The sequence below is a fragment of the Bubalus kerabau genome, chromosome 22 (genome assembly GCF_029407905.1).
Source record: "Bubalus kerabau isolate K-KA32 ecotype Philippines breed swamp buffalo chromosome 22, PCC_UOA_SB_1v2, whole genome shotgun sequence".
Taxonomy (NCBI): domain Eukaryota; kingdom Metazoa; phylum Chordata; class Mammalia; order Artiodactyla; family Bovidae; genus Bubalus; species Bubalus kerabau.
The window spans coordinates 46,381,988-46,403,595 of NC_073645.1; the positions used below are offsets into that span (position 1 = coordinate 46,381,988).

Consider the following 21,608-nt stretch of genomic DNA (forward strand, 5'->3'; position numbering starts at 1 on the left):
AGGGGACGACAGAGGATGGGATGGTTGGATGGCATCACCGACTCAATGGACATGAGTTTGAGTAAGCTCCGGGAGTTGGTGATGGACAGGGAAGCCTGGTGTGCTGCAGTCCATGGGGTCGCAAAGAGTCGGTCACAACTGAGTGACTGAACTGAACTGGGAGGATGTGGAGAAATTGGAACCCTAATATAGGAATACTGGTACAGATGTAAAATGGAGAACCCACTCTGAAAAACAGCCACTATGGAAAGCAGTTCCATGGTAAGCTGAAGGTGGAATTATTGTATGACCCCAGCAACTCCACTCCTAGGTATATATCCAAAAGAATTGAAAACCAATGTTCAAAGAAAAACTTACATATGAATGTTCAGAGCAGCGCTGTTCACGGTGGCCAAAAGGTGGGAATAATGCACGTGTTCATCAACAAATGACTGGGTGAAGGAAATGTGGTCTATTGTTCCAGTGGAATATATCAGCAGTAAAAAGAATGAAATAATGAAAAATACTGCTGCGTGGATGAACCTTGAAAACATGGTAAGTGAAAAAGGCCAGTCACGAAAGGCCACAATGTATATATTTAATATTTATATACTACATGCAGTGTCCAGACTTGTTTAGTTGCTAAGTTGTATCCGAATCTTTGCAACCCCAGTTCAGTTCAGTCATTTCAGTCGTGTCCGACTCTTTGTGACCCATGAATTGCAGCACGCCAGGCCTCCGTGTCCATCACCAACTTCCAGAGTTCACTCAAACTCATGTCCATCGAGTCGGTGATGCCATCCAGCCATCTCATCCTCTGTTGTCTCCTTTTCCTCCTGCCCCCAATCCCTCCCAGCATCAGAGTCTTTTCCAATGAGTCAACTCTTTGCATGAGGTGGCCAAAGTATTGGAGTTTCAGCTTCAGCATCATGCTTCCCAAAAAACGCCCAGGACTGATCTCCTTTAGAATGGACTGGTTGGATCTCCTTGCAGTCCAAGGGACTCTCAGGAGTCTTCTCCAACACCACAGTTCAAAAGCATCAATTCTTCGGCTCTCAGCTTTCTTCAAGGACTGCAGAAAGCCAGGCTCCTCTCCATGAGGGATTTCTCAGGCAAGAATACTGGAGTTGGGTTGCCGTTTCCTTCTCCAGGGGATCTTCCTGACCCAGGAATCGAACCCAGGGCTCCTACATTGGCAGGCAGATTCTTTACTGCTGAATCACCAGGAAAGTCCAATATCCAGAATAGGCAAATCCATAGAGACATAAAATATTCATAGATTAGTGGTTGCCAGGGGCTGGGAGTGTGGAGGAATGGGGAGTGAGTGCCAGTGGGTATGAAGTCTCCTTTTGGGGTGATAAAAATGTCTGGAACTCAGAGGTGGTGATGGTTTTACAACATTGTGAGTGTACTTTAATGCCCCTGATTTGTACACTTTAAAATGGCTACATTGGTAACTTTTATGTTATTTTTTCATGTTGAAAAAAAGCCATACCTAAAAGAAAAAAACCCCTCCCTAAGAAAATCAGTAGTAATTCCTTAGTATTATCTAATACCAGCTCATATTTAAATTTCCCTGGCTGTCTCAGAAATGTCTTTTATGTAGATTTCTTTGAATTGAATCCAAATAAGGTTGTCTTGTCTTTTAAACCAGTCTCTCTTTAACTTTCTTTCATGGAACGTTTCAAATATCTGTTGACATTGAGAGAGGAACATAATGAGACCCCAGGTATCCATCAGCAATTATCAGCTAATAAGCACTTTTAAAAACTGTGTTTAACTGTTCATTCTGAAGCAATTTCCCACACAGAGAGAGGTTGCAAAAATAGTGCAGAGAATTCCCATGTGTCCTTAGAGCGTCCCCAAAGGCTAACATCTTCCGTAACGAGAACCAGACAACTATAAAAGCGGGAAATCAGCCTTGACTCCGATGTTGACTAGCCCGGGACCCTCTGTTTCTGGACATGCTGTATTGGTGTCATACCCCCTGCCCCCACCCCACACCCTTTACTGTGAGCCGTTCCTGTCTGTCTTTGTCCTTCAGGACCCTGGCAGTTTTGGAAGAGTGCATGCATGCTAAGTCACTTCAGTCGTGTCTGACTCTTTGCAGACCCCTGGACTGTAGCCCACCAGGCTCCTCTGTCCATGAGATTCTCCAGGCAAGAATACTGGAGTGGGTTGCCAAGCCCTTTTTCAGGGGATCTTCCTAACCCAGAGATCAAACCCACCTCTCTTGTGTCTCCTGCATTGGCAGGCGGGTTCTTTACCAGTAGCGCCACCTGGAAAGCCCTTTGGAAGAGTACTGGCCAGTTTTTTCATAGAATGTCCCTGCTGTTTCCTCATGACTTAAGTGTAGGTTTTGCATTTCTGGCATATTTAATCCTGGTCATGCATTTTATTGCTGGCCCCTGGCCCTTCAGGAGGCACAGGCGGGCACTCTGCCCATTGTTGGTGGTGGCCACTTAGACCCCCATCGGAGGTGCCCTGCTCTCCACTGCAAAGTCACTGTGTCCCTTGTGACCAGCAGTGTCTTGGGCGGGGGAGTGTTTCAGTCCCATGTGAATATCCTCTTACAAGTCATTCTTCTCCTCTCCTGATCTCAGCATCCACGCACAGCTCGCACTTGTAACAGTTGTTACCATGGTGTTTGCCAAGTGGTGATTTTCCATCTCCATGGTTCCTCTATATTTATTCATTAGAATTTACTGTAAGGAAGAGCTTTCCTTTTCCTCCCACTTGCCTTTTAATTTACTCCAACATGGACTCAAGGATCTCTGTTTTATTCCATGAGTCACAATCCATGCCTGCTGTCATTTTCTTGCCCAGATTGTCCCATATTTGACCATTGGGACCCCTTTGGAAATGAGTAGCTGCTTGTTTAGGACTTGTGTGGTGGCTTAGATGGTAAAGAATCTGCCTGCAATGTAGGAGACCAGAGTTCCCTCCCTGGGTTGGGAAAATTCCCTGGAGAAGAGAATGGCTATCCACTCCAGTATTCTTGCCTGGAAAATTCCATGGACACAGGAGCCTAGCAGGCTACAGTCCATGGGGTCACAAGGAGTCAGACACGACTGAGTGACTAACACTTTCACTTTCTTTCACTCAGCCACTCATTTAATCTATACACTTATCTCTTCTCTCCCCCATTCATTTTGAATCATCCCTCAGATGCAAATCATCACTTCATCTGCAAATATTTCCAAGTGTCTCTAGGATAGGAAATCTTTTAAAAACACAGATAGTGTCATTATGACATCTAAGTCTTAATCCTAATAATCCCTTATTACCTTTAAATGTCCAGCCATTATTCACATTTCCCTGGTTGTCATATAATTGCTGCATCGCTTGCAATTTCCATCAGGACCTGAACGAGGTCCTGGCACTGTGACTGGTTGGTGTGATTCCCCAGCGTTTGCTCATCCGTCCGTTCCCACACCGTCCCCGTCTCCCTCTTGGATTCCTTGCAGCGTCGTGAGGAAGCGTCTGGGCTGTTGGTCCTGTGGCGCTCCCACAGCCCAGATTTTGTGGATTGCGCCTCAGCGCTGTCCTGTCTCACGCTGCCTGGGTTTCCTGTGTGCTGATAGTTAGACCGGGCAGCTTGCTGAGCGTCGGTTTCAGTTTTCCGACGACTGCTTTACAGGGATGGTGCGTCCTCCTCCAGGGCCCAGGTGTCTCCTGTGGTGTTAGCAGCTGTGAGTGATGGGCACGTGACCCCATGTATCCACTGAGTTCTGCAAAACGGTGATGCTTGAATCCTGTGTCATTCCTGCTTCTCCTTTTCTCTGGATGACTTCTGTATAGGGGAACTCCCCACCCATCATGTGATTTCCCCCAAAGTACAGTTCGTGTACGAAACTCAAGACAAATGCCTGTTTCTTTGCTATTATTTATGAGCTTTCAGTGTGAGTTGGCTCTCTAGCACTCTCCCAACACCTTGGGGATTTAAAACTCTGTAGCACTATAAATAGATAGGTAAAAGCACAGTCGGTGTGTCTACTCCGTTGCAGTTGCTCGTGTCCAAGGCTCGCATTTTTGACTGGCAGGAGCCTCTACGAGCTGCCTCTGCCTCTCATTGCGGAGCGCGGGCTTCTCACGGCGGCGGCTTCTCGTGGAGTGTGGGGTCTCCGCACACCGGCTCCAGTAGTTGCGGCTTGTAGGCTTACTTGCTTGCCCAACTAAGGCATACGGGACCTTAATTCCCTGACCAGGGATCCAACTTACGTCCCCTGCTTTGGAAAGCAGATTCTTAAACCACTGGACCACCCGGGAAGTCCCCCAAAACTGTTTTTTTAAAGCCACTGTTATTTCACTGTGTGTGTGTGTGTGTGTGTGTGTGACCAACAGGAGTCTCCTTGAACTCACTGTATTTCCAATTTTTAAGGGATTTGCTTTCCAACATTTAAATTTGTTTTACAGTTATGTAAAAATTCACATGGATCTGAAATCAGATCCACGAAACAAGATACTTTCAAGGACTTCTAGCTTCTGGCCTTTCCCTACTCTTCCCACCCATCTCTCGTCACATAGTCCTTCTTTATAAATATCATAGCTTGGCTTTCCATTTCTTAAATATAAGCAACTACGTAACATTTGTGTCCTGCTCATAGGGAATTTGAAAGAATACATTCTTAAGATCATTTTTTTTTTAATAGAGTGGGAGAAAGGTTGCTGTTATAATTTGAGTTAGAAAAATCAGTATTTAGAATTACGTCAGCACTGTGGTCACAGCCGACTGTTGGCAGTCTCCCCCACCTCCCCCAGCCAGCAAAGCAGCAGACTGTCACTGCCTAGAAGTTAAGACCAGAAGAACCGAGTATTAAGATGTGATAAGGTCTCGGTTGTCTTTGCAGAGCTGAGCTTGGTTAATCCCCTTCCCTCCCACCTTGTGTTGGTTTGTTTGGTGTTTTCCAGGTACTTTCCTGGTCAGCATCTTTCACATTCTGAATGAGAAACTGCCCTCCCCACAGCCCCCGATGAGGCACTGAGGCTCTTTGAGGTTCAGGCGGATGCCAGGGCCGTGGGGACCGGGGTGGGGGGTTAGGGGGTTTGAATTCCTGGCGTGGCTACTGTGCTGTCCACGCATTGTGAGCCTCTGTGGCCCTGGGTCACTAGGGAATTGTTTTCTCTGGTGGCTCTGAGCCCAGGTGACAAAGCTGCCTCTTATTTCCCTCCCGCGTTATCATCCTCTCTGTCTCCCCCTCTTGACAGTTGATGGGCAAAGGCATGTTCTTAACACCACCCCCCCACCCCTTTTTCTGAATTGTCCATTAATGTTATTCAAGCCTCAGGATTTGTAGACATTTTAAAGCGGTATTTCAAAACAAGGCCATTTTGAATGAACTGTGTCTTATGCACAGGGTAATAATTGTCTGCTCCGGCTTCTCTATTTTTAATGAGAAATGCCCGTGAGGGGCTATCTTGCCGCTCAAGTGCCAGGCTGTGGCAAAGCTTACATTTTTCAAGCTGCTTTAATCAATAAAGTTATCACCAGTCATTTCCCTTGATAACTGCTTCTTCCCAGGCCCAGACCCAGTTCTCGCTGCCGAGGAGTTTTCCACCTGCACTCGGAATGGCTATAACTCCCCAAATCCAATTTTCATTTTAACCTTTCCTCGATAGCCTAGAAATAACAGATTGCCGGGATTACTCTAATATATTGGAAAGGCCAGCCTCTTCGAGGTAACCAGGGCCTTTCTGGGATTCGCTAATAAGGCAAAGAATAACAGACCTTAAAGGTTACTTCAAGAAATACCTAATTCTCATAGTTGAAGGCTTCTGAATCAGTGGGTGATTTTACTGCTGCATACCAAAGCCCAAATGATGCGAAGGTTTTGGCAGTTTTCCATGATCCTGAGAAACTCCATCACCTGCACACTGTGGGTGTTTAATGGAAATGGAGACCGTTCAGACCACAGTGCTGAGCACCAGAAGCCAGCGCTTGGCAGCCTGGAGCTGAGGACGCCATTTCACAGATAAGGAAGCTGAGGCACCTGGGACCTGTCACGTTCCCGCGTACTTCGTGAAATCCTTACTCCAGTCCCCGTCGTGTGCTTGTGTTCCCATCTTAAGGATACGGCAGGGTTTCTCAGCCTTGGCACTGTTGACATTTTGGGGCCAGATCATTATTTGTGGTGAGGGTAACCCCCATCATCCTCCAACTTCCCCGGTGGCTCAGACGGTAAAGCGTCTGCCTACAATGCGGGAGACCTGGGTTCGATCCCTGGGTTGGGAAGATCCCCTCGAAGAGGAAATGGCAACCCACTCCAGTATTCTTGCCTGAAGAATCCCGTGGGCTACAGTCCATGGGGTCACAAAGAGTCGGACACGACTGAGCGACTTCACTTTCTTTTTTCAACCCCCATCGTCCCCCAATTGTGAAGCCACAGGTGTTCCCAGACGTTGCCAGATGTCCCAGGGGAGCAAAATCGCCCCCAGTTGAGAACCAGGGCACTGCGGGGCGGTCACATGAAAGCTGCTGTTGGAGCCAGGATTCCCTGCAGACGTGGAGTGAGGCCCCCAGTGCCTCTGGGTCTCTGCTGCTCCCCAGTTCTCAGGGTGGTGGCAGTGACGTGTCAGAACGCTTGGCTTTGAAAAGGTATATTTAGTAGCGTGATATATTCCATTTTGAAAAAAATGTTAAAATATGTCTTGTTGGCAGAATGTAGAAAATAAAGCTAGACAAGATTGCGGGTGGTAATGGTGAGTACTCTGAGGACAGCCTATCGACAGTGGGGACAAGGGGACTTCCCTGGTGCTCCAGTGGTTGAGACTCTGTGCTCCCAATGCAGGGGCCCAGGTTCAATCCCTGGTCAGGGAACTAGATCCCACATACCGCAACCAAGACCCAGCGTATCCAAAAAAAAAAACAATGGGGACGAGGTTTGTGGGTTTAGTCAAAGAGAACCAGGCATAAGTCAAGGACTTTGCTGCATCGTTTTGTTCCCTGGTTCTCAGGGCATTCATTCGAAGTGTGGGCCATGGGGACAGTCTGTGCCCTTGGCGGGGAAGCCTGTGGGTGTGGCGTGAATGTCTGCATGGAAGGCCCGTCTTCTCCCTTTTGTCGGCCGAGCCCTCTTCCAGCCCATCCTCCCCACCAGCTGGGCGCCTGGTCTTTGGGTGTCAGCTTGGGGACCACTTGCTGGGGCGGTGGGAGCCCCGGGAGAGACAGGGCCTGAGCTGCTGCAGCCCAGCTTTGAACTTGGCTCTGCCTCCAGCCTTGGGTAGGGGGTGGGTTCCAGGAAATGCCAGACCTGGGATTGCCTTGGTGCTTTTTCTCAGACATAAGGGACCTTTAAAACCTCCTGTCTCAGCTTTTCCCTAAGACGTTTCCTCCCCTAACGCCTTTTAAAGTAGATTTTGCTTTCCTTCTCCTCAAAACACAATTAAAAATAAAAAATTCTGATGATGAGGTAACTCATATTTGTTAAAGGAGGTGGATAAAATTCAGAAAGTACAAGGGCAAAAAAAAAAAGTTCATTCCCTAACTTGGAATAACACAAATCACACTTAGTCTTTCCAATTTGGAGGGCGGGGGGTCTGTGCACACATTTTGGGGCTTCTGGCTCCCCAGCTGGCACTAGTGGTACAGAACCTGCTTCTCATTGCAGAAGACGTAAGGGGCATGGGTTCGTTCCCTGGGTCAGGAAGATCCCCTGGAGAAGGACCTGGCAACCCACTGCAGTATTCTTGCCTGGAGAATCCCATGGACAGAGGAGCCTGCAGGCTGTAGTCCATGGGATCACAAAGAGTCAGACATGACTGAAGCGACTTAGCATGCATGCATACACATGTTTTTAACACAAAGTTGGATAATCCTGCATCTGCTGTTTGAAACCTGATTTCCATCCCTGCCCTGTAACATTGGGAACAGTTTCCTTGGTGCAGATTCAGGCACTTCCACAAAGTAATTTTTGTGGCTACAGAGCACTCTGTCACAGGGACTACCATAATGTTCTTAAGCACAGGTCTATTCTCCCAACCCCCTGCTACCGCAACGTGCTTTCGCCGTCCTCAGGAGTTGGACATTTAGATTGCTTCCAGTTTCCCTCTTGTACATAAGCCTCGTGAACACCCTCGTATTCCTTTGGTACATTTTAAATTGTTTTCCTAGAGATCCTGGGGCTGTGGTTGCCATGCCATGGTGCACATTGCTCATTTCTATTTCAGAAACGCCATAGCGATTCGGCTTCCTCACAGCTGTCCTTGCCAGTCCTCATTTCCCAACATCCTCACCAATATCATTGTTTCTTGCTTTATATAAAATAGCCACTTGGGGTTTTGCTGTGTTGATATATTCCTTACGAGTGTGTCAGACGGTGGGGGAGCTGCCTCAGTGATGACCGGCCTCCAGAGGTGAGCCTGCAGGCTGAGGGTCTGGGGCTCCTCCCAGAGCTAGGTGTTTTCTCGAGGTGTCTCTAAGTAGGAGTCCGGGTCCCAAGGGGCTGAAGTGCAGGCTGAGTCCACTGCTCCTTCACCACCAGCCCTGCTGTTTGGTACCCCATGGCGGGGAGAAGTGTTCCTCCTGGCAGAGCCTGGGAGTCACTAGACATTTCATGAGAAGTGAACTTTCTTGGGAAAGCTCTTTGGCGTTCACTGGAAGTTGTGTTCCAAACATCGCCACTTGTTGGAATGGGTTCTTCCCCTGGCAAATAGGATGGCGGGAAGAGGAGACCATGGTGGGCAGATAGATATTTAAGAAGGACAAATGAATTCTGCATCTTGAACCCAGACCTGAAAACCTACCTCAAGGGCTCTGGTGCTGCCTCCGGCTCCCGGATCTCTGTTCCGTGGGAGCCGACCGCTTGGTGTGCGTGTCTCCGTCTTCCCTGCACCGTATTGCAGTCAGAAAGGGAGTGCAATCCAGGCCTGACAGGTAGGGTTTTTTTATTTCCCCCGACAGCGCACCTCTTGACCTCTATCTTCTTGCCAATGATTTTTTAAATCCTAAATGATTTGGCAATAATTGCTCCTCCTTGCGTGGTTATTGCCCTTCACCGATAGTAAATCTGTGAGATTCCCCAGGGGCCAGAATGCATTTGGTATGCGGAACCCACAAGCTGGCCCAGACAGGCCTCGCTGAGCCGGGGCTGCAGACCCAGGGGGTCCTGCTCCCTACCCCTCCCCCCGCTCACCCATGGCTCTGGGCTCTGCCAGGGCTTAGCCGTTGGGTTGTCAGGCAGAACCGTAGCTGCTGCTCCTCGGTGAGCTTCTTCCAATGGCCCAGGTTTCCCTGGTTCTGCCTCCATGGGTCCTGCCTGCAAACATTCTCACCCAGAAAGGCCCAGAGCTTCTGTTTTGAGTGGGGAGGAATTTCTGCTGCATGTACGTGTGTGTGTGTGCACAAAATTGTATTTCCCCCAGAGCATGAAAGATGCCAGGCATGACGTTTAATAATTGGAAGACCATTTCATTTCCAAGGAGCCTTGTAGCAAGGTGGCCCCCGGGACCCCTGGCAGCAGTGGACAGGGTCCTGAGCTGGAACCGCAGTGGATGTTTAGAGGCTGGCCTGACAGTGTCAGGACAACTCCCTGGGAAGTCAAAACAGAATCTCCCACTGGAGCTTGTGGCCGGCCTGCTGCCTAGGCCTCTCCGGCCAGGTGAGCTGTGTGGTTGCCCAGGTGACCCTGGCTTTGCAGGTACCCTTAGACTCGCGTGTGTGTGCAGCGTCTCTGGGGCGGGTCCCACTTCAAGGAACGTGGGTTGCCACTGGTTGTTTCTTCTTGGGTGATGGATGATTTATACACAGCTGCATGGGAGCTCGTAGACACAAAAATGAACCCATTTGGATTTGATGGTGTTTTCCCCAGCATCACTTTCTAGAAAAAAAAAAAAAAAAAAAATTCCAGCTTTACCATATTCAAATACTTGCCTGTGGCACTATTATTAACTTAATGTTTCTTAAAATTGATTCATTCTATATACTTAAGTGTCTAAAAGAAACTTTCGATCCCTACTCTAAATGGGAAACCAGAATCACTCACCATAAATAGATTACTCTAAAAATAAATACTAATGGTTGTATTAAAAATGTACATTCTGTTCTACCTAAAATCAAATCACGCATCAATAGTATGTGTAACACACGTTGGCGAACAAGAGTTTGGTGGAGGAAAGTCCAGAGCTGTATGAAGTTTGGGACGAAATGCAATGTATTTCAGGTACCTCGTATGTCCCGCAGGGGGCGCAGCTCCTAGCGGTCAGCGGAATTCTCAGCCCTCGTGGTCATCAGCCACCTGCTCACGCTCCCGCAGGCCCGTGTCCTTCAGTAGCTTCTCTGACGGAGGTCCCTCTGGTCTCTGCTGGAATATGATTAAGTGACCAGGGTCTGGTACCTCTGAGGCAGTCCGTGCTAATTGTTAGAAAACCCTCGTGTTCACCTGAAACTGCCTCCCTGGCGCCTGGGGCAGCACCAGCTCAGCCTTTGTCCCCTTGTCCACAAGCGCCTCACGATTCCTCATTATCTGAAGGCCCACTCGGGAGACGCTTCCAAGGACATTTGCTTCAGGTTTATTGACGTATGGTTGACACACGTGTGGTGTCTTCTTCGGGGAAGGCTCTCACCCTTCCTCCTCCTATACCTGCTAGCCTGGTTGATACCTCATTCCCTTCAGATCCAAACTCAAAACCTCACCTCCTCCAGGAAGCCTTCCCTGACCACTGTGAGCCCCACGAGGTCAGGCTTGACCACATCCTGCTTTTTTTCCTCCCTGTGCTTTATTGCGGGTCCTGGCTATGTGTGTGTGAAATTACCTCATGAACATCTGTCCTCTGCCTTCCACCGGGAGCTTCATAAGGTGGGGACTGTGTTTCTAAGTCACTCTGTCCCCACCGCCCGGCCCATAGAGGACCCGATACAGAAGGGCTGGGGCACTGGAGGCCCGTCGTGAGGGCTGTGGACTGTCTCTAATAGGGCTAGATTAGGAGTTTACTCAATAAAACGTTTCCTAATATATTTTCCTTTTAAACATGTACAGATAGCTTATTATGTCCAGGCACTGCCCTGGATGCTTAACTTCCATGTTTCTGTTTAAATACCACATTAGTTGTACCCATTGTACAGACTGAAGTGGATCACGAGATTGCAGGGCTAGCCTATCGCACAGCTGGGACCCCGGGCCGACTTTCTCTGGTCCCATCTGAGCCTTGAGCTCAGTCTGACAAGTCTGGTGGCCGCATGGGGCCGGCCTCTGTATTCCCTGTCTCCACCCCTACCACTCCAAGATGGAAGGGACATTCCATCTGGACTCCTCACAGGCAGAGTTCAAATAGACGGGTAAGGGTCCCCTAGTTTGTGACTGCTTCACAGGTATCATTTTTACTTTTCTTGGTTTTGGTTTCTGCATTTGTTCACTGATTGGCCCTACCCAGGGTCTGAATTTCAGAGAAACTTAAGAAGAATTGTCAGTTTCAAAGCCTGTCTCCCCGTCAACATCGGGACACTCACTGTGCCCCAGGAGCCCGGTTCCTCGGGCTGTCTGACCTCCGACCAAGGACATTTCTGATCAGACTTGGAATGTGTTTGGTGTCTGATGTGTTAGACTTGACTTGCACTAGCAGAATCGTTTCCTGAAAATATTTTGAAGCGTTTAATCAGTGCGGTAGTTGAGTGAGGGAGGCTGCTCTTTTTCTTCTTTAAAAATACATTTATTTACGTAAAGAATCAACCCCAGTTCGATCCCTGGGTCAGCAAGATCCACTGGAGAAGGGATAGGCTACCCACTCCAGTGTTCTTGGGCTTCCCTTGTGGCTCAGCTGGTAAAGAATCCGCCTGCAGTGCCGGGAGACCTGGGTTCGATTCCTGGGTTGGGAAGATCCCCTGGAGAAGGGAAAGGCTACCCACTCCAGTCCAGTGTTCTGGCCTGGAGAATTCCATGGACTGTGTAGTCCATGGGGTCGCAAAGAGTCAGACACGACTGAGCCATTTTCACTTTCATGTAAAGAATACGAATCCATTTAAATGGTGGTATTCATCGCACAGGTTGTTATGTTGAAAGGACATCCACCAGTGATGACTGAGGTTTCAGCAACAGGAATGCTGACTGTGGCCCTCGCCCCTGACTCTTGCTTGGTAACTGTTGAGCAGTTCTATGGTCTGGGCCTCTTAAGTGTCCTTGTTGGTTATCCATTTTAAATATAGCAGTGTGTACACCTGTTCATCCCAAACTCTCTATCCCCCCTCCCCGTCCTTCCGCCCGGCAACCATAAGTTCACTCTAAGTCTTCCAGCTGGTTTTAAGTTTTTCTCCTCGTCCCTGGTTTTGAGCAATTTGCCTGTGTTGTGCTTCAATGTAACTGTCTTCATGTGTCTTGTGCTTGGTATTGATTGGGATCTTGGAGCTGTGGATTTATCATTTTTGTTGAGTTTGGAAATTTTTCAGACAATATTTCGTCAAATATTGTTTCTGTCTCCTCTCTGAACATCTTGCTTTCAGGGATTCCAGGCCTTTTGAAGTTTCGTCATTTGGTCATTTTCTTAAAAATATATATATCTTTTCTCTCTGTGTTTCATTTGGGATCGTTTCTATCGCTGTGTCTTTAAGTTCATCAATCTTTTTTTCCTCATTGTCTTACCTGGATTTAATCTCATCAAGTGTTTTTGTCTTTTGTTTCAGACATTGTAGTTTTCCCTTTTAGAAGCTTGATTTGGATATTGGTCTCTACCTAACTTTGGGAACGTATGGAATACAGTAATAACACCTGCTGCAATGCCCTTGTCTGCTAATTCTTACATCTGGGTCAGTTCCAGTTCAGTTTTCGTTGATTTCCTCTTCATTGTGTGTGATTATTTGTCATCTTTGCATAGATGGGATTCATTTTTATTCAATTTTATCTTTCTGAGTGCTGGATATTTTTGTGTGGGTGCTAAGTCGTTTCTGTCATGTCTGACCCTTTGTGACCCCATGGACTGAAGCCCACCAGGCTCCTCTGTCCATGGAATGCTCCAGGCCAGAATATTGGAGTGAGTGACCATGCCCTCCTCCAGGGGCTCTTTCCCACCCAGGGACTGAACCCACCTCTCTTCTGTCTCCCGCATCGGCAGGCGGGTTCTTTACCACTAGCGCCACCTGGAAAATACTTTTGTGCTTTGTTCTGGGATACAGTCAAATCACTTGGGAATAGTTCAATCCTTCCAGATCTTGCTTTTAAAAGTAGGGAGGCAGCACAGAGCAGGCTTTACTCTAGGGCTGGGTATTCCTCACTGCTGAGTTGAGACGCTTCTCTGAATGCTCCCCAGTGCCCTGTGCATTATAACGTTTTCCAGTCTGACTTTCCAGTCTGATTGGTGGGAACAGGTACCATTCCCCAACTCTGCAGGAGGTCCCGGCTCTGTTTTAATTTTTGGTGTGACTCTTCCCCTGGCCTCGGGTGGTCTCCTCACTCACCTGTGCTCACCAGCAGTCTGCCCGACACTGCATCCTTCAGGGGGACCCTCCGTAGATCTCCCCTGTTCTCCCAGTGCCCGCTCTTCTCTGATACGCTGCCTCGGTCTCCCAGCTCTGAGCTGCACCTCCTCAATTCAGGGGGTCTGGGCTCTGCCTGACTCCCCCTCCCTGTGCTCACAGACTGGAAACCCTGAAGGCAGTCCCCGGGGGAATCCACAGGACTGTCTATTTCTCCTGTATCTCAGCACTTGTCCTTCATTGCCTGATGTCCAGTGTCTTGAAAACTGTGATTGCATCTGGTTTATCTGGTTTTTGAGTTGTTTCAGGTGGGAAGGGGCTGCTTTTAGAAATGATACCCAGGCTGTGAGTATTCCGTACACATGTGTGTGTATTTCTGTTTGTATAAATTTTTTGCTTTTTATAAGTGGTAAACTCACCATTGAAAGTAAAAGCTTCTCCGTTGGGGCTACAAAGATTGGCCAGAAATTCACTTAGCTTTTACAAAATAACCTGGTTACAGAGTATTTGTGAAAGTAAAAGTCGCTCAGTCGTGTCCGACTCTTTGTGACCCCATGGACTCTACAGTCCATGGAATTCTCCAGGCCAGAATACTGGAGTGGGTAGCCTTTCCCTCCTCCAGGGGATCTTCCCAACCCAGGTCTCCTGCATTGCAGGCAGATTCTTTACCAGCTGAGCCCCAAGGGAAGCCCTGCAGAAGTTTTGGCTGGGGGTAAAATTCAGCCTGTGTTCGAGCAGAGGTGAGACAGTGTCAGCTCCCCATGTGTCCCTGTGGCTCCTGTGTGTTTATTTCTGGCTGTGCTGGGTCTTCAGTGCTGTGCGGGCTTTTCCCTAGTTTCGGGGAGCCGGGGCTGCTCTCTGGTTGCGGAGCGTGGGCTTCTCATTGTGGTGGCTTCTCTTGTTGCGAGCACGGGCTCTACGGCTCTAGAGCTTCAGTAGCTGTGGCTCCCCAGCGCTCGGGCCCAGGCTCAGTAGTTGTGGTGTACAGGCTTAGTTGCTCCTCGGCATGGAGGGTCTTCCCAGATCAGGGATTGAACCTGCGTGCCCTGCATTGGCAGGCACATTCTTTACCGCTCAGACGCCAGGGAAGGCCACCTCATATCACTTTGATACCTGTTGGTTGATTTTACGTTCTGCAAATATGCACCATTCAGAGCTGCAGCCCATGGCGGGCAGTGGGAGATATATTCAAGCAGGTTGACTTTTAGTCAATATGACAACAGTATTACCTTGTTTAATGTGTACGATGGTGGTTTGAAACATCGAATCAAGAGGTTTACAATGTCAGAAAAGATGAGGGAGCACAGGAAGAAAGCCGTCCCGACACCGCTTCTCAGCGCCTTTCACTATCTGCCCGACAGGCCATCATGATCGGGGATGACATCGTGGGCGACGTGGGCGGTGCCCAGCGGTACGGGATGAGAGCCCTGCAGGTGCGGACCGGGAAGTTCAGGTAAGCGCCCGTGGGAGCCTGCCTCCCATGGCCTGCCTGCCTCGTGGATTCCAGGGTTTCATTTTTCATCTCCAAAATAAAGGGTGTTTCTCCTTCCAGATGTAAGAGCAGACTGTGGGCATCCAGTGACTTTTTGGTAACTGCCCCCTAGACAGGCCTGGGTGCCTGTTAGTAGCAGAGAGTGGCAGGGAAAGCAGCTTTTGATAAGGGGTCTGAGTTTCAGACCTGGGGTTGGAGAAGGGTGCCGTGCAGAGACCATGCACTAAAGGCTCTGGCCGGCTGCCGAGCCCACTGCATTGTGGGTTGGGGTGGCAGAGCCTGGGCCTCGTGCCCTTGGCCCCGTGGCAGACGGGTCACTCTGCTCGGAGGTTACAGCTGCTGTGCGCGACTCCTCTGGTCACTGCCTGTCCTTTTCCTCCATGTGTCTGGCTCTCTCACCTAAAGATGACAGGTGTGTGGCCAGGGATGAGTCAGGGACACTTGGGAGCTGAGCCTCCATCTCCAGAGTGTCTTCTCTGCCGGGAAGTCAGCCTGGCCTCGCGTAGGTCGCCGTCAGGCGCCTGTCGGGGTCCGGGCACTTGCTGTGTGTGGAGGTGCCCTGCAGTGTCCGAGTGTGGCTCTCTCGCCCGTCTCAGATGTCAGAGTGTCGTCCTGCCTGACTCTAGGTGGTTTTGACTGTGGCCATTCAGAGGAAGTACTGTTTTGTTGATGCTGCAGAGACTTACTTAAAACGTGGTTGCCTTGGGTATTTGGATGTGGGGTGGGGGTGGCGGGGATGGACCTCATCAGCTATGAGCAATCTGCTTAGACCGGGTCAGAGGAGTCGATTCGAGGGCCTGACCCTCACTCTGAGGCCTGTCTCCTGTGTGAGAGACCCAGGCGGCCTTTGGATTTGGGACAGGTAGGGGAACACCAGGTGAGTGAGCAAGTCTTAGCGTCCCTGGGGGTCTGAGGCCAAGAAGTCCCTTCCAGCCTCTTCCTGGCCCTCCCAGGGTGTCAAAGGCCCCCCTTGAAGCCCCCAGCATGCCTTGAAACTTGGACCTCCTTTCTCCCCCACGTCCTCAAATGAGGGTTTCGAGGATTTCCTGGGTCTCCTTGGCTATGTCCAGCTTATGTCTGACTCAAAGCCTTGTCAACATTCTCTCCCCTGTGGTCCTCTGTCCCCCTCCCTCCGAGTTGCTGAGCAGGAGGACTTGGCGCCCTGATGCTCTGCTGGACGGTGCTGCCGAGTCCCTCATGCCACCTGTCAGGAGCCGGTCCGGCCCAGGGAGCCCCTGTGAGCACAGGCACAGGAGTGGGGCCTCCTTGCTAAGAACACGGTGCTGAGGCTCAGAGTGGGGTGAAGAGTGAGAACCATGTCTTTTTTTTGTGTATGTACTGGGCTATTTCTGATTTCTTAGGAAGAAAAACTTGTCTTCTGGGATTAAATGTAGCCACGGTTGGGGTCTTTCTGGCCAGCCCAAGCTGTGCCCCTGTAACTGAGAAGGTCTTGCCTTTGCCCCAGGCCCCACATGTACCCCTAGGTCGCTCAGTCCCTGAGGAAGGTCCACATGTGTGGTCAGGAAGCCCACCAGTGGGCAGGTGGGCATGCGGGCGGCTCTGTCCCACCGCGCACCACTGGGGTCGGCACTTTTCTGAGGCCCCTGTCGCCCCATCTCCTGGAGAGAGAGACCAATCAACAGTCGGCCTAATTGACGACATACGGATATTCTGGTAACATTTGGATATTTTACAAAACCAGGATAGTAGTCCACCTGCCTCCTTCTCGAGCCACGTTTTCTTCCATCTCTGCTCTCCAGAGCCTCGCTGTCTAATGCAGTGGCCACAAGCCGCAGGTGCTGGGGAGCCCTGGAGATGAAGCTGGGTTAAAAGTGGGCATACATGAGAATTCAAGGACTCGGTGGGAGAAGAACATGAAAGGGTCCATTCATAATATTTCACACCGATCACGTGTCGTAGTCCTGATGACTTATATTAATTTCACTTGTTTGTTCTCATTCTTGGCAACATGGCTACTAGAGCGTCCTGGCTCGCCTCACTGCTCACACCCATCCGGGTGCCTTTCTGGTGGACAGCGGGGCCCCTGCACGGCCGCCTTCTCCCTGCAGATGGCACTCTTGGTGCATGAGGCCTGTGTGGCACTTGCTTGAAGCTCACGGCAGGCCCTGTAGCTGGCTTGGGGCCAGTGAGCAGCCTTGGCACTTTGGTACCCTGGAGACTGGGCCAGCATTCCAACCGTCCAACCCCCCACCCCCTGGGGCAGCACCCAACTTCCCCCTCTAGGGTGGCCCTGCCTGCCCCTGGAGCTCTCCACCCCTCTGGCCACCTCTGCGAGCCGGCCACACTAGGTCTGAAGGTCGTCGTGGCCCATATCTGCACCAGACAGGAGCTGGGCGGGGACAGTGAGGTGTCCTTACTATGCGCTGGGCCTCTCCTCTGAGTGGCCCGAGTGGGTGCGCTGTGTCCCCTGCTGGTGGCCCTGGCCCAGCCCTGACTGCACTGGGGGATCGAGGTGGGTGGAGGATGGCCTTGTCCCAGGGCACAGGTGGCAGAGAGCCCTACAGTGAGGAGCCTGGTGCTCACGCTGGGCCACGTGGCTTCTCCACTGGCTGGAGGCCTAGGGCCGCATGGGGAGGCTGAACAAGTGTGAATCTTGATGGGGGTCCGGCCTCTCCCTGGGACTGGAGTGGGTGGCGCTGGTGGCCTCTGGACAGCCCCACTGCAGGTGCCCCTCAGGCCAGCGTCTTCTTGTGCACGCACTCACACACATGTGCATGTACGAGGTTGTGGGTCCGACCACGGCACTGCTGGGGGCGTGGGACTTGGACTTGCCCATGGCTGGGAGGTCTCCCTGTGACCTGCCATGTCTTCGTCCTCCTCTCTCCTTCCTGCTTGTATCGCAAAATGGCCCAAAGAGAAAAGGGTGAAAGAGTGGGGCGAGGTCACGGGGGCCTGAGCTTCGGAAGGAGGGCTTCACAGGGCCTGCCCCTACTGTTACCAGTAGGAAGGCTCGGGGCCTGCAGAAAAGTGGGCCAGGCCCCCTCCGGCAACCCCAGTGTCTGGAGCCAGCGAAGCTCCCAGGGCAGACAGCGTGCAAACACAACCCGCCCAGCAGGGCAGCAGAGTCATGGCTGAAACCACACAAAGCTTGCTGATCATACCTGCTCTGCCTGGAAGTCCAGCCCAGCCAGGGTGTGGTCCTCACCCGGCCGGCAGGTAAGGCCTTTCGGGCGTTCTCCCTGCTTGCCCCTTCCTGGCATGTGTGACGCACCAGGGCTGCCGGCAGAACCTTCCAGCCTGAAGCCAGAAGCCACTGCTCCTCCAGCTCCGTAAGGTCCTGTCCCAACTCCCCCGGGGCCCTGAGCCCCTCGATGACAGGTCCTCACGGTGCCAGTGAGTCCTGGAGATTAGGGTGCAGGCTCCCCGCCACCAGAGGCCTTCCCAGTTGAGTTGGCTACAGCCTTGCCCCAGGCCACCTGGCAAGGTTTGGCAGAGGCTGGGCTGGAGCCTGGTTGCTCCGCCCCCAGGTGGGTGCTTCTGCCTCTGTTTTCTTCCTGGGAACACCTAGACCTTGCGGTCAGATTCCAGGAGCTGCAGGAGTCATGGTCCCAGCTGCGCTTCAGGGCGCAGGCAGGGCTTGGTGGCTGAGTGATGGGGGGCTGGGCTGGGAGAGCTGCACCCCCACCCCCAGGCACCATGGCCCCCTTCTTCTCTCCTAAGGACAGGCCTCATCTTCCGTGGGAGCCGGGCCCTGTGCACCCTTATTTTGACAAATTCAGGCCAGAGACGTCCTTCCTAGCAGTGAGATGCTGTCTCCCCAGTGGAAGAGGAGGCGCTCAGGACATCTCGCTGACCCTTCACACCTCCTGACAGCCCCCCCCGACCCCTCCTCCTGGGGACACGCCAGGAACGGAGCGAGGACCCCGGACGGCTGCCCCTTGCACCCGCACAGCAGGCGTCTCGCTGCAGGGCCCACGCTGGTCGCGCTGTGTCAGTAACTCGGCCGCGTGGAGCCTGCTTTGGGTGTCTTTTTGTTATTTACTCACGGCTGGATAACGTTTTATGAGCTCAGAATGTTCTTGACAAGCAGTTTGCCCTTTTGGACTTGGGAGGGGCCCTCGACTGGGGCTGGCGCTCCGTCCACACTGAAGCTGGGCTGGGGCTAGGGTCCCCATGGTCGCTGTTCTCTCAGCCGGGGGTGAGGGGGCAGGCAGATTCCAGCCACTTTGCACGAGGCTGGAGGATGTGGGGCGCAGAGACTCTGGTGGTGGAACCAGAGGCTGGCGTGGAACCGGCCAGGTCCGACTTGGCCCTGACACAGCGGCTGCCCGAGCCTGGCCCTTGACCCTGTCTCCCATCACTTTGCAGCCACTGACTTCAAATCTTCCTTAGGAGGCTCTGGTTCCTCTTTGGAATGAGATGGAGTTTTCTTCTAGGGCCAGGTGGTATTTGAAGGAAGTGAGCGAACCTGGGCGTTGGCTTTCCAGCAGTCAGTTGTCACCATGAGACTCTTGGAGGCCAGGGTTGTGGGTGGTGGCCTGGCCGGCAGACCCAGGGGTCGGGAGCCCACCAAGCCTGGTCCCATCGTGGAGCACATGTGCTCCAGGCGGGACCCTCTGCCTCGTGGAGTGAGCGCTCCTAAACCTCGGGCCTTTGGTAGACGCTCCCGGCCGGGGAGGGGCTTCCATGTAGCTTCAGGCAGGGCTGCAGGCTGAGCACAGAGACTGGAGATGGCCAGCTACTGCCCGGCCGCAGCCCAGCCCACCCAGCTGCGGAGAACCAGTTAATGCCGGGCTCGGGGGCCTCACCCCTGGGTCCCGCGGGCTCCATCCTGGCTGCCAGTTGGGGGAGGGTCTGGGAACAACCCCACCGTGGGACATCAGTGGACCAGCAGTCAGCCCAGCAGGCAGCCTCAGGCTGGGTCAGTCTGGAGCGTGCGGAGCTCCTGGCCACAGCAATGGGTATGTGATCTGAGCTGGGCCTAGGATTTTTGAGAACCCCTAGGAAAGTCGCCAGTGAAATAGAAGCTGAGAAGTACCAGTAGCCATCTGTGTCTTTCCAGGGGAAAGCCTGTCTAAGGGTGAAGCTGACAAGCAGGCAAGGAGAGCCTGGAGACAGAGAGAGAGGGAAAGGAAGAGAGAGTCCCAGTTGTTGGAGCACCTGGATCTAGCTCTGCCTGAAGCTGGTCCCACCTCTGGCCTTTGAAGTCGAGCGGGCCAGTGAATTAGCGTTTTGGTTAGTGATGCCCCAGGAGCAGTGTGGTACCACGGGGTTGGTCCAGAAAGCCGTCTCCCCCAGGCCGGTCGACCATGATGCGTGCCCACTGGGGAACCCGCCCCAGGGTGCTGCTGCTTTACGCAGGTGGATGGCGTGGTGTGCTCAAACAGCACAGTTGGGAGTCTCTTCCTTTCTCTCTCTCTGTCTGCAGGCTCTCCTTTTCTGCTTGTGTGGTGTGCAAGCCCCGGTCTCCATGGTGTCCCCCGCAACCTTTTTAAAATAGTCCTTGCAATGTTAGCATTTAGATAAATTCTTTTATTGTAATCTGTATTTCTTTCCATTTCTGCCTACCATTTTATTTCCAAAATTTTAAAAAACAGAACCCAGAGCATCTTCAATATAGTATCTATAATATTCCATCATAACCCACAGTATTCAAAAACTACCAGACCCGCAAAAAACCTCCCCAGAAAAGTATGGTCCCTATGCTAAAAATGTGTTAGACTTTTCCATGCTGCCCTTGCTGAGGGGCAAATAGAGACCTCGACAGTGGGCTTCAGCTCACAGCCCTGCTGGCTCGCTCTCTGGAAAGCGCTGGAAGGATCCTTGTTTAACCTCAGAGGAGGCTGCCCTGAAGGTGTATCAGAGCGGTCCCAGAATAGAACGGGCAGCCTGGAGAGGGGTGAGTGCTCGTCCCTGGAGACAAGCCGGGGCCAGAGCCACACACGCGCCCTGAGTCTGCGGCCCTGAAACGGACACCTATGGGTGCCAGGATGTCTCTGTCCTTCCGGTTCCACTCCCCCACCACCATCCCTGGGATGACAGCGTTACCGCCTCCTACTTGGAGATGTGGAAACTGCCGCCCAGGCAGGTGGGGGGCCCTGGGACTCGGTTATCCCAGCTGGGCCTGTCATTCACGCCTGATCCACCAACCAGCCTGTGACTTCTTCCTCTCGGTCGTGGGCTGTTAGCATCAGAGCTGGAGCCCAGGGGTTAAAGCCATAGATGCAGGTGTGTAGGCCCTGAGCAGCAGAGGTGGGAAAGAAAGGCATCTCCTTGTTAGAGAGGGTTTGGTTGTGTCTTTGCATCCTTGCGTGTGTGCGTGCTAAGTCGATTCAGTCACATCCGACTCTGCGACCCCATGGACAAGCCTGCCAGGCTTCTCTGTCCACGGGATTCTCCAGGCAAAAATACTGGAGTGGGTTGCCATGCCCTCCTCCAGGGGATCTTCCTTCCCAACCCAGGGATCAAATCCGAGTCTCTCATGTCTCCTGCATTGGCAGGCGGGTCCTTTACCACTAGCCCAACCTAGGAGCCCTTTGCATCCTTGGGTGTCTCCTAAGGGCTTCCCTGATAGCTCAGTTGGTAAAGAATCCGCGTGTCTTCTAAGTATTTTATAATGGAAGTGCAGCATTCTTATCAGAACAACAGTTGCTTTTTAAAGTGCATCTGTGCCACCCTCCCATAGGTCTGGGAGTTGGGGGATTCTTTAGAAGAAAGACCACCTCATAGGGCAACGTGGTTAAAGACAAAGCAACCCAAGTGCCGTGGTGCTCCTGA

The 21,608-nt window shown here is 51.8% G+C and overlaps 1 protein-coding gene across 4 annotated transcripts in view; it reads left to right on the forward strand.

Annotated features, from left to right (window-relative positions):
* LHPP (phospholysine phosphohistidine inorganic pyrophosphate phosphatase) overlaps positions 1-21,608 on the forward strand; it is a 127,087-nt gene that overhangs the window by 30,431 nt on the left and 75,048 nt on the right. For 3 of the 4 annotated variants that reach the window (XM_055560911.1, XM_055560912.1, XM_055560910.1), the window contains exon 6: positions 14,740-14,831. In XM_055560911.1, coding sequence (XP_055416886.1) covers positions 14,740-14,831 — 92 coding nt within the window. The remainder of the gene's footprint in view (positions 1-14,739; positions 14,832-21,608) is intronic. The other variant, XM_055560913.1, reaches the window with a different exon arrangement.